The 13,568-nt window shown below is 34.8% G+C and overlaps 1 protein-coding gene across 7 annotated transcripts in view; it reads left to right on the forward strand.

The window, feature by feature from the left end:
- Positions 1-10,986, forward strand: part of LOC122564841 (nuclear receptor subfamily 6 group A member 1) — a 426,486-nt gene extending 415,500 nt beyond the window's left edge. For all 7 annotated transcript variants that reach the window (XM_043720165.2, XM_087998432.1, XM_043720172.2 and 4 more), the window contains one exon: positions 804-10,986. In XM_043720165.2, the coding sequence (XP_043576100.1) occupies positions 804-892 (89 nt within the window). In that variant the 3' untranslated portion in view covers positions 893-10,986. The remainder of the gene's footprint in view (positions 1-803) is intronic.
- The last annotated feature ends 2,582 nt before the right edge of the window (positions 10,987-13,568 follow it).

The raw sequence follows: 13,568 nt of genomic DNA on the forward strand, positions 1-13,568 counted from the left end.
ATGCTAGCTGGTTGTGGAAGACCAGCATGAACTGTCGAGGTTAAGGTGCCAGCATATGTGGGTGCAAGCTGCAGTCTGTATGCATTTCTTTTGTGTCCTACATTACTGGCTGTCAATAAAAACTCATGTTTATATTTGTCCAAATGCTTGTGTGTATGATTTTCCTCAACTTTACAACGACAAAATGCAGGTGACCACTCGGCAAACAATAGTGTGCTCTCTGAGGGCCTTCAGACAGGATATATCTCAAGACAGGTAAAGTCTGTGGCATGGTGGTTAACAGTGATTAGAGATTAGGTATTGCATGTGTAAGTGACTGCCAGCTGCGCTGCCCATGTGCCATGAACTACATGCAGTGCTGGCGAAGGGTGACACCAGATTGCAATGCTTGTCATAGCATAGAAGCAAGGAACGCCAGTCTTTTGGTGGATATCTACTAAGTGGAAAATTGTCTTCGGAGCTGCACATAGTAAGGTGGAGATGGAAGCAGATGTGTGTGATCCATGGGGATGGAGTTAATGAGGCATATTTGGTAAGATATACCTATAGTGAGAAATCTCGCTCGGCTTCACAGTGGGAAGACCTCTGTAAAATATTTGATGCAACTCGCACTTGCCAAAAAAAATAAAGTGGCCCTTACAGTTACTTCTCGAACCAAGCATGATAAAGTTGCAATTATTTGTCTGGAATAAATTGAGATAAGCAATGAATTGGGTTTAATGTGATATAAATAATTGAACAAGATCAGTTGCTTGTGAATCATAAAATAACTAATTCATACTGAATCATTTGTTTTATTGCAGGTAAACTGGTCAATATTCCTTTGGAACAACTGCCTTTGCTTTTCAAAGCAGTTCTGCACTCATGTAAAGCCAGTGCAAGTAAAGAATGAGCCATCGACGAGTGGCTTTTGAATTTGCCATGCCTTACTTTGGTGCCTCAGGTGGAGAGGAATTTGGAGGGGAAAAGTCGGCCAAGATTCGGAGAGCAGGGAAAATCCTCAGGTGGAGAGTGAAACCCTGTGATTCTGACAGCAGCTATATTTTACTTTATCTATTTATTTCACGACAGAGTTGAATGTATGATCTTCAACACAGTGCACATGCTTCTGTACAATGCAGTTAATGCATTTTCCTTGCAGTTTACGGTGTGTAGGGTGTTAATGTTACAGTATTGCCATTTTAGTTCTAGTTGAATTTTTTTTATATTTTTGGGTGAGGGGCTGAGCAAAATGTTTTATTAAGACTACCTCAATAATGAGATGACATTAGTTAGGTGTCTCTCTTTTCATTTTCAAATGCCTTAAGGCTGTCACTAAAGTGGTCCATTCTGGCAAGCTGCTGCCTTGTTGCAACAAATCGGTACTAATTGTAAGCATATCGATTGCAAATTTTAGTTGCTTCTTCATTTCCAGTATTTGCAAGAGCTTTTATTTTTAACACTTTCTATATTTTTTATGTGGATGTCGTTTTTTTTTACACAAACTCAGTGGGGATCCTACAGAAGGATTTAAATGTGGATGGTGCAATAAAACGCATCCAGGTGCTCTAACCGTGCTACTTTCAAACACATATTCCTACTGATGAGACTGTCATAGTTGACTTCTAATTGGAAAATGTAATTGATTTTCTTTATATAGCCTTTTTTAAAACTAACAATACAGTTGGAAATGATGTAGATGATTTAAAGAAGCAATGCCATCTTGGATATTCTTTATTGTAAACCAAAATGTCCTGATGATAATACTAGAATATTAATGATGTCATTAAGTTTTTTTAGAGTTTCTCCATGCAGGTCATTACTACAGCAACAACAGGATGTTTAGCTGTATATTTCTAAAATAAGAGCCAAAGATATTGAAAATTCAAAACGATAAATATATTTCCCATTCACTGTACATTGCATTTTTAAAATGTCAACCAGTAGTATAGTGTATGTAAATCCTTGATTAAGAATAACAGCTTAAGGACTTAAATGGGAGTTTTAAAATTTTATTCTCACATGCATCATTTAAAAGAAAGCGATTTGACTTGATGCTTTATTTCAAATTTTAGAATGTTGAACTACAAGGCAGCATTGCTTTCCAAGGTGCATGCACCTATTTATCTTCCCCGTCAACACCACTCTTTTGTGAGTGCTGCTGTCTTTAAATAACCTACCTCTGCTAACAAAGTAAAATTGGGTTTTAAATATAAAAATTCTATGATTGATCAAGTAGACTGCACTCATAATGGTTTTCTGATTAAATAACACCAACTGTGGAATATCCTGGATCTAGTTGAAATGACACTGTCTTCAGGAAAAACTGTGTGGCAAATGTTTTCATTTGGAAACAAAATGGTGCTGTTAATTGCATTGACAACCAAATGATGCAATGCAATGTGCTCAAAGTGATGCATGCTGTCTCACCTCATTTCATAAAACTAAAAAAGCTTGCTAAACATTTTGTCACAAAGATGTCCTTATGATTTATGTAGCTTCTGCTAAATCGTTTTAGATATAAGGAAACTGAAACTGTCCAGTGATTTTTAACCCGTTTTGAAATACAATGCTGCATACTGGCTTGGATCCTGTAGCAGTAATGACAGCAAAACTACTCATGTTTGCTATTATTACTGGCAGCAAGTTCTAAAATATGCATATGTGCAGAAGTACGTGGAAATCCAAAAGTTGCTGACGGTGATTCCATGCTTCTCCAAGAGTATGCTGTTGAGGTCCTCTTCATCTGAATTTAATACCAATCAATTAAATTGATGAGAACCTTCACAATCTCACCGTCAGTTTTGCTGTTTCAAAAAAAAACCCTTTAAAGAGTAGCACCTTGTTGAATGAGGCATAATTTTTTTTTAATTAGACCATCTTTAAATAATAATTAACTCTCACACTGACCCTGAAAAACTAATTTTATATTCATACAATATCAAATTTCTCTGGTAAAATTTCCATATCTCTTAAAACAAAATTCTTTAAAAGCTTGTTTATCTTTGGATTAAGCTAGAAGCTAAAACAATCATAAATATTTATTTCAATACCTGAAAACTTAAATTAAAAATTTTGAATATTAACTGGTTTAACTTCCTGTTTTTCTGTGTGTGAATACTTAAATTAGCTGCTTTACCTGCTTGATGTCATCACTGCTGCAGAACACCAAGCTATTCCCCAGATTTAAGCTACCATTTGGCAAAGAGAAAACTATGACAGAAAGGTAGCTGATCTTTGTGGGTGCCTTTCTTCACAGTTAGAGGCTAGTGCCTTTTCTTTGCTGACCACAAAATGTGGATAGTTGGGTTTTGCCTGTAAGTAAACAGAGTATAATTATTTGTACAAGCCAAAAACACACTGAAGTCAGTCGATATTGGTAAATCAGCTGAAATTCAGTGGCTTGATTCAATATCATCTCAGTAAGCTACATATTTAAATCATTTCAGTAACACACATTTGAGATCACCACCAATTCACCATTCTTATCCCCACACACTTTTCAGGGTAGTTTAGACTTTGGAAAATATGATACATCAATGCTACAGCATGCTACACCCATTGTTTAGATCAGAGTGGTGCTGGAAAAGCACAGCAGGTCAGGCAGCATCCGAGAAGCAAGAAAATCGACGTTTCAGGCAAAAGCCCTTCATCAGGAATAGAGGCAGGAAGCCTCCAGGGTGGAAAGATGCTACACCCATTACCTATTAATTCCCTTACATGTAGCTCATTTAACTTTATTAGTACATAGGCAACAGCTACACTCTGAGATGGCACATTTTTTGCAGTTATTCCATTCTCGATCTATCTCTTTTGAAGGATTCCCTCTGAAGTTACATGATTGTTCCCTGTTATCTGACAAAGTAACTAAGTACTTCCTGAAATTTTGCTGCCCATTCACCAAATTAATGATATTTTGGGAGATAGCAGACAGATATGTGATTTCAAAATTAATGTGTTAATTAATCAAATTAAACAGAAAATTGCTTAGTGCATTTTATATACATGCAGTGGATGAGGATTTTAAGTGTCGGTTAAGTTTTGGATTTTATTAGTGTGCAGTGAACTGTTTAAAATAGCTAGAGAACTTGTTTACTGAAACCAACACCAGCCCCTGCCATGCCCCCAACCTTGACCTACTACATAGAGTTCTATGTGAAATCAATTCTATATGACACGTCTTACCACAATGTTCACAGGGAAGATTTGTAGGTGCCTTTTGTACCACTAAATTGTTTTTATATTTTTTTCATTAACTATATCATAAGCAAGAAAACCTTTTTATGTGAGGTCTTCTTTTAGCTCCCTGTCCTTTATGATCTCATTAATTCAATCATTCCTGCAGTCAGACTCCAGATATGCTCATTTTAAGGCAAAAGATTAATTGGTTGATTAATGGTTCTTTGTTTCAAATTTCTGGACTAGTTTCTGATGGAGAATATTTAAGATTGTTTAAAAGTATTGACTTGTTTTGCATAAGTTCCTGCCGGTGTAATCAGTTTGCAAAAGAATTGTCTAAAATGTTCATGCATTGATATGGAGATGATGACTAAATCAAAAATCTAACAATTATTTTAAGAATGGCTATAATTCTTTTTGGCATAATGTGCTCAAAATAAGCATACCTGAATTCTTATATGCAGGTGTCTTCATCTTATTCGCCACCAAGTCTTTTAAGACTTGTTTTAAAACAGGGTAAAGTGAATGTGTTGTTTGCATACGAAAATTACTCAGGTATTATGATGAAAGTAGATGAACTAGTTTTAGAAGTAGAAATTTTGAACCACTAAGTATCTTTTTCTTTAACATTGCAATTGAGGGGAACAATTGAAGGCTGGATTTTTTTCAGGGAATCGATGGTCTAAATTACATTATTATACATAGATTTTAAAAAGTGTTCACATTTTTGCTTATTTACACACATTAAAAAATGCAAGATGAACATTGCTGGGAAATTGGAAATATGAAAATGTGGGAAACATTTGCCAAGTAAAATAGTGGATAGTTGTTTTCTGGTACTTAGCAGAGCGCTGGCTTTGTACCCTGACTCGAATGGCACGTCAATTTTGTTAGACTTTAATTCTTAGCTGCATTGGAAACATTTGTATGGGATTTTCTCTGTTGATTCATAGCCTTTTATCATAATGTGTTGTACTATTTTAAGTGTAGAGCCAAATTAGCAGGCTGCTGTGTTAATACAGATATAATTGTGAGCCCAAACTAGAAAGCTTGGTGATCTAATTCATGAACTATAAATTTGGAGCAGTCAACAAATATTTAAATGATATGGAGCCCCTTTACTGCCAACCAATGTAAAGAGCAACATTGGCACTAAAAACAAAAAAATCTATGACCTACTTAATTTGGAGAATCTGTTTCATTTGAGGAATAAATAATATATACAGACAAATCATAGAATTTTTTAGCTTTTGCTTTTCAACCAGAATGTTATGAATGAGTATCACTGAGAACTAAGCATTTGACTTTATGGTTAATTTTAACACTTTAAAATTGATAATTGTGGAACATGTTGTAGTGGGTACCACATCTGAAGCAGAAGAGGGAAAACCTGCAATATCTGTTTATCATTTCTACATCTCACATTCTGGTAAATCGCAGAATGCAATCGCTGATGGTCATAGAACTGTTCTTTTGACAAATTGTTCCACCTTCCCAGATAAATTTGTGCCATGAAAGCCATTGATGAAAGAGATTCGTGCATTAATTTATGTATTAATACAAACACGGAACTGTTTTACTAAGAAACATTACAATTAGTTGTGACCATTCTCCAAACTCTACTTGGTAAATGTGAAACACAGAAAACAATAAGTTAACAAGCAAAAATGAAGAAACTGAAATGCATTACAGGTATCAAGTGTACGGAACTAAAATTTTGCATTACTGTGCATGTGTTTTGGAATGTATATAGAGAGGCATGACAGTTAGTTGTCAGTTCCATATATTAATCAATTTGCTTCAAATATAGCATTAATCCAGACCTTCAAAGCAGAATCCCTCTTTAAACTTGAATTTCATTTCTACCTTTGTTTTAATTATCTTTTACAAGTTTTTTTGTGAATGTGGGTGAAAGTAAACCACAAATTAATTATTTACTTTTTTAATTGCGTTAAATTTTCAAGTTAGATGTTTGTGAAAATGTATCTCTTTCTCAGGATGATAAGCGGCAATCAGTCCTGCTATGTATCCTAGAGCAGGAAGGGGGGAAAGATGGTGTATAGTGAAACTAAAGAAACAAGTAGTGTTTCTAGAAGATGTTTGATCCTAAATGACAACTACATTATATGGCAACATAAAGTCTGGGTTTTTCCAAGGGTCAACACTGCCTTGCACGCAATGCAGTTTATAGCTCAGGGATCTATATTTAAATTTGTGACCCACTGGAAAAACTAACTTTATGCTGAAAGCTTTTTTTTTTGTGGACAAATTTAGGGCTCAGAAGTCAAATGCAAGTTATTTTTTTAAAAAATCAGCAATATTCATTTAGTTTGAGCCTGAATGTTATTTCTTATCATTCTTGGCAGTACAAATCTTACAATTAGCAGTCAAGGTTGAATGTTATTTATAAAAGCACATTTATGACAATTTTTCAGACTTTTGCTTCAGAATAAATAGTCATTTACTCTACCACTCCATAAGATCTTTTGTGTTATTACACCAAAGATTTGCCATTTCCACGTTGTCCTTAATTTTTGTCAAAATATTTCTTCAACATCAAATCATAAACTGAAACCATCAAGTTTCAGATTAATTTAAATTTAGCTTCCTCTTTCATTTATACCAAAAAATTATTTTAAATATTCTTAGTAATGTGAATGCCCAGGTACACTTTACTTTTGCACAAAAGCTAATTAAGCTGATGGTTTATCACTCTGAGACATGGCAAATCTTTCTAATGACTATTTAATATGATGCAAGAGTTAACTTTTTTGTATTTTTTTTAAGGGACCATTGATGCAGAAGCTCTATTTTTCATCCATTCTTGGCATATGTACATGCTATACAAGCCAGCATTTATCATCCATCCCTAGTTGCCCTTGAGAAAGTAGCAGTAGGCTTTCTTGAACTGCTAATGAAGTATTCTCAGTGCTATTAAATCTGTAATTGTAAATCCAGTATATTTGAAACATAAATTTTGCAAAATCTTAAACCTCATGTACAAATACTAATACTGTCAAAAATACTGAGCAAAAGACCATGAGTCAGGAGTAGCAATAGCCTTATCAGCTGGATCCGTACCAGAGATCTGTCTCCATGTTCTGTTCTATGAATACAAGCTCCAGCATTAGTCTTGCAAAATGAAAGAATTTCAATTTATTACAATATTTGTTTAAAACAGTTCACTGGTACTGGAGTTCTTGATAATATGCACAGTACTTTTTACATGCTTAATATCAATCTAATCATACATTGTATTTTGACTTCTATCTTTTAAAAAAACTTGATAATACTAGCTAACTAAGAATATGAACAAAATGTAAATATTACAAAATCAATATGATTTAGCATGAAAAGAATTGAAAATTATTGTGCTACTTAGCAAAACATTTTTGGCACCCAAAACATAATACATAACATGTAACTACAAACTGAACAAATGGATTGTGATAGAATGCTACACAAGTGTCCTGATGTTTCATTGTTTATAAATAATTTTAACACTTACGTAGAAGAATGTTCTGATATCCCAAATATGTCCATGAGAAAAGCACAATGTCTCTGGAAAGCGCCAGTCAATGGCACAAGGTACCAGATTATCTGAGTATCAGTTTCATATTGCTTATTGTGAATTGTGTTTTTGTTGAATTGTGGAATGTGTCTTGTAATAGTTGATGCATAATTTACACAAATGACAGTTTGGAAAAACTACCTCGTGACATCCTGTTGTTTAAAGTCATAAAGGGATAATGTGGAAATGTTTTTTTGCTGTTTACATAAATTTGGACATCTTAATTAAGCACTCTGCTGTTTGAATGTATCAGCATTTTCTTAACAATTCTGCATAGCTACTGATTATGTTTTAAACTCATAATTCTGGTGAAACTTAATTGTGTGTGTTGGCTGAAGCACACTAACTCAGTTTACTATGTAAATGCTGTCTTAACATGACTGAGAAAAGGAGCTATTTTTGGTGCTATTGTATGCTTAGTACACCTTCATTTATTGCTGGACCATAAGATGATCTTGGCTTATAAGACACTACTTTTAAATAAATGAAAAGAGCAGGGTTAAATGTATTAATTTACAAAGTTAATCCTGTGACAAACACTTCCATTCTTTTGGATTAGTTGACCGTTGGTGTGTGTAAAAAGATTATTTACATAATAAGGGCTATCTGAGGAACACGCACCTACAGTAGAATTATTATATTGTTCTTGGCTATTTCCAAAAAAATCAATGAACACAACTTCGTCATTACAGGGAGAATTCTCTGCCAGAGCTCAGTTGTTTAGAAATCTGACGTTGCAGCCTAATTTTCCAAGGGTGGGGGGGGGAATATTCCCTGGTAGGCATCTTAAGGGTCAGTGATTAAATGGTAATTTAAATGAGCTGAATTTGCCACTATTATAATTGAAAAATCAATGCCGTTAACCTTATTTACACACATTCCATCGCTAGCTACTCTAAGCATTATCGGTGGAGATGACAGTTATTACACCTTTCAGTTTATGTGAAATTAACTATTTTTGACTTTTGAAGCCACAGATCATATTTGCCATTTTCTTGTTTGGCTCTCTGAATATTGCTACCTCATTTAAATTGAATCAACATTTATTAATGAAAATAAATGTGCTAATTTAGCTGTAATAATTTAAGTAAATCATGCAGCATTCTGCAGCTGCACCCTCAAAAGTGAGTAATTTTCAGTTTTGAAATTGAAGCGTTACATATATAGGAATGTGAAATTATCAGCACATAAGTGAATGATCAACAATAATAAATTTGACACTTTTTAAAGATGCTCATATGGCCCCTTATGGTCTGCAACATACGCAGCAATTTGGGGGCAGCACCAAATGAAGCATCGCTGCCCTGAACCAGCTTGCCAATTGTAACTCTTCACAATCTTAACCTTTCTGCACAACTGCTCACTGATTTACCGTGTTTCACCTTTAACTAGTATCTTGACTCTTAAACACAGTTGTGTTGGTATCATATTCAAACAGGCTGATGGTACTGGTGCTTTGTTGAACGGTGCTCATCTAATTCAGCTTAAGTCACTGGGCATACTTATTTGACAAAGAACATTAAGTATACAGACTAAAACTATTTAGAACAGCATTTTCACATGCATTGATATGAACTCATGTGCAATTACCATATTTTAGAAATTGTAAAGTTTTTTTTTATATTATATCATGAGTTCTGCAGTGTCTTCCCATCTGAAAAGAAGCTGCATCTTCCAGCTTACAACTTCAACAATTTGACCACTCTTTTATTATGAGGGTTAAGGTGTTTCATAGACTCCATCACCAGTCGTGTGCAACCTTAGCAAAAAAAAAGCAGAAAGATCTAGTAATTTGTATATTTCTTCCAGAAGCTCTTAAAAAAATTATTCATGCTAGCATTCAAAGAATCTGACAGCCCAGGAGGAAATCATTTGACCATAATACCTTTGAAATTAATAAATTAGTCCCCTGGTCCTTAACCCTAGCAAGAAGTCATCCAATCCATTTTTAAAACCACATATTGAATTGGATTTCACCACTTTGGTAAAGCACATTTTTATAATTTGGTAGAAATCTACTTCAAACAAAAATTGAATACTTTGTTCATTAAACAAACATTGCAGCATGTATACTAGTTCACTATTAATTATCTACTTGAAATTGAAAGGATCATTTTATAAATGCCCAGTATAAATAAATCACATTGATTGTCGCTCATCCCTCAACTTCCATTCCTGTAGTTTGTTTAATGTGACATGTATTTTGAGAATATACAGTAGTTTTCCATTTTTTTCAATGAAGAAAATATGACTTAGCAGCAGGAAATTCTGTAATTTCAAAATATGCCCCTGAATCCACACACAAGTATAAAACTAGCATCAGCACATTTTGATTATTACTTTGGTTTTCTTGTTTTGTAACAAACGGACACACGAATAACCATTTCCTGTTATAGTTTGATTTGTTTCACAAAATTACATCACTTATTACAGTCACGAGTTGTTGAGGTGCAAGCAAACTTGTCATTCCCCAATGCATTGTGGAATATTATAGGATCAATGAAGGCAGGAAAAACATTTTAAACTGTGGTTAAAAATGTTGCTGATGATTTGCTGCTCAGTGAGCTTGAAATACTATGTCTTAAAATTACAATTTATTTTAAACAATCTGGATGCATTGTTCCTTGATATAAATTGCATCAAGTACTGCTGGTTCCCACTTGCAACAATATAACCAATGAGCTACCTTTTCTTTGTCAGAAATAGTTAAACATGTAAACTGAAGCTGATTGGTTCTTCAAAAAAAATTAATTACAGAACAACCTAGGTTATCTGAACAAGATTTCAAGGTTCCCGTAAAAACTTTATCCGTTATCCAAACAAAATACTCCCCACCTGTATTGTTTGGATAGTCGAGGTTGTTCTGTACCACAAAATATGGTCAGCTTACAGTTTTAAAAAATTCTAGCTTTTCCCAAGATCCCTTGAATATATCAGGGAGACATGATGTCACTTCAGTTTAACCTTTTGATAGCAAACATTTCTCTTTCAGCTATAAAAGGATCTCTGCTTATTTACATCGAGTACAGGGCAACAGAATCAAACTTCAGGTCTTTTGTTGTTTTTTAAAAAGGTGTACAACATTTTTTCCCATGTATTGGAAATTGTGAAATGTCATTATGGCTTCTTTACAGATTTCTGTTTGCTCCACTCTATAACTTGACTACCTTTTGAGAAATATGTGACCAATAAGTGTTAAAGCATGTTTAGAATGTTAGAAATTTGAAAAATAAATGTGAATCAACTTATCAAGGTAATCCATTTTGTGGATTGTGTTAGTGTTTATGATTTGCAAATTGCATGTTATCTTGCCAATAATTGAAGCACCTTTCTGACCACAATACGAACATTGCGTTTCACCTTGCATAGGATCTTATGGCACAATGGTAATGTCCCTGAGTTTGAGCCAGAAGGTGTAGTTCAAGATCACCTTCCAATGAAGATGTGTCATACCAGGTCCAAACAGTGGTTAAAAATACACTTTAAATACGCTCAGCATAGATGCACTGGAAGATAAGAAATGAGAAGACATGATTAAAACAGGTGTAATCTTTATACTACACTAAAGTATTTCACAGGAATATTATCAAACAATTCAAAACAGATCCACAAAAAGATAACCAAATCTTGATTGGAAGTTTTATGAATAGTTTTATTATCTGTACATGAAAATAGGATAATTTGATTGGATTAATTGATTACTTCATCAGCATTTAATGGTATTTGAAATAAATTGGTTTCAAATGTTGTCAAATATGCAGAAGGAAACCACTCAGCAGGTCACAGCACCTGTGGTTAGAAACAGTTGAATTTCAGGTCAATAACTTTTCATTATCAATCATAATTTATTTAATTTTGACTTATGAGTATTGTGACTTCATAATTCGCTCCTTCATTTTACCTTGAATCATCTCACTTTAAGGGAAGGAAATGGAGAAATATGGGCCAAGACAGGCACAGTCTCAGGTTTCTTGATGAAGGACATCTCCTTCCATCCGATGGCAATGGGAGAAAAGGGTATTCTTCCTGATGCTAGATCCTGTAGTCATTTACTTTGGCCTTAATCCTTCCATCTGTGAAAGATAATGCATGTGCAGTAAACAATCCATTTAGATGTTGTCTTCATATGGTGTAATAGTTGAAACAGTCCTATGAATGGAGTATGCCATTCAAACCAACTGAACCTGCTAAATATGATTATGGCCATAACTTCACATTCCTTCCTAATCATGAAAACTCTTGATTGATTCCCTTGTTAAATCGAAAATTAACATGTGCCTTAAAAATATTTTGTGACCCTGTTCTCTAATATTCACTGTAGAAGACTGATCCAGACACAACTGTCCGATGTTTTTTTTAAAAAAAGTTCACATCCTCTGCCTTACTTGAAAAACCTGTTATTTTTAAACTATGTCCCAAGGTCTAGACTACAAGGGGAATGTCAACATTCACCCTGTCAAATCCTCGAGGTTATATGCTTCAATTATATATGTAATCAACATGTTGGGGTTACCGACATTTCAGGCAAAAGCCCTTCATCAGGAAGGGCTTTCCTGATGAAGGGCTTTTGCCTGAAATGTCGATTTTTCCTGCTTCTCAGGTGCTGCCTGACCTGTTGTGCTTTTCCAGCACCACTCTAACCTTGACTCTGATTTCCAGCATCTATAGTCCTCACTTTCACCATTTTGGGGTTACTGTTGACCAGAGGTTGAACTAAACTAGCCATATATACACTGTGGCTACAACAGCAGATCAGAAACTGGGAATCCTGCAGCAAAACTCTCTTCCTGCCCCCTCCCGCAAAGCCTGTCCACTATCTACAATGCAGAAGTCTGGCGTGTGACCGAATATTTCCCCAGTTGCCTGGATGTGTGCAGCTCAAACAACGTTTGAGAAACTGAATAACATGCAGGACAAAACATTAGCAGTACATCCACAAGCATTCACTCCTCTTGTTATTGATCTGCCATTGCAGTAGTGTGTACTATCTGCAGGATGCATTTCAGAAGGCTCCTTACATCCTTCCAAACCTACATCCACTAATATCTAAAAGGATTAAGTCAGTCAGCAGATAGACAAGACAACTTCAGCTATAAGTTTCAAGCCACTCAGCATCTTGACTTTGAAATATATCATTGTTCATCACTGCCACTGCGTCAAAATGTTGGAGCTCCCTCCCCACCAGTATTGTGGGTGTACATACAGACGATAGCAATTCAAGAAAACATCTCATCCCCTTCTTCACAATTTTACAATTAGGAATGGTCAATAAATGCTGATCTTACAAGTGAAAGTCATATTCCCCAAATTATATATTAAAAATACATCACTCTTCTAAACTCCAATAAACTCAGGCCAAGCCTGTCCTATCGCTTCTCTTATGACTTATCTCATCATCTAATTTCTCAGTTCATTTTGGCCAGTTCTGTCTTCATGTCCTCATAATTGCCCATTATTTGATTTAAAACACCAATCTTGCATCCATTCTTCTCTCCCTCCAATTGAATTTCCTATGGGATCATATGATCCTTGCTAGCTAGCGGTGTTTTTACAATGAGAAAATCAACCTTGTCTCATTACAGACTCCACTAGATTTGGCAACATGCATTCTGATCAGTTTCTAAGAAACTGCTGCTCTGTGAAACTATTCCAATAACAATCTCATCGTTCAGGCTACCTTTACCAAGCTGGTTCATCCAGTCTATTGATAAATTAAAATCACCCATTTTTCTCACCATACCTTTCTCTCAAGTCTCCATTATTTCTTCCTGTACCACTTCCATCCTAAATATGATTACTATTAGGTAGACTATACATCATTCCCACAAGCAACATCTTA

Source organism: Chiloscyllium plagiosum, unplaced genomic scaffold, assembly GCF_037043375.1.
Source record: "Chiloscyllium plagiosum isolate Xiang-an unplaced genomic scaffold, Cpla_swu_hap1 HiC_scaffold_21, whole genome shotgun sequence".
In the NCBI taxonomy this organism is placed as follows: domain Eukaryota; kingdom Metazoa; phylum Chordata; class Chondrichthyes; order Orectolobiformes; family Hemiscylliidae; genus Chiloscyllium; species Chiloscyllium plagiosum.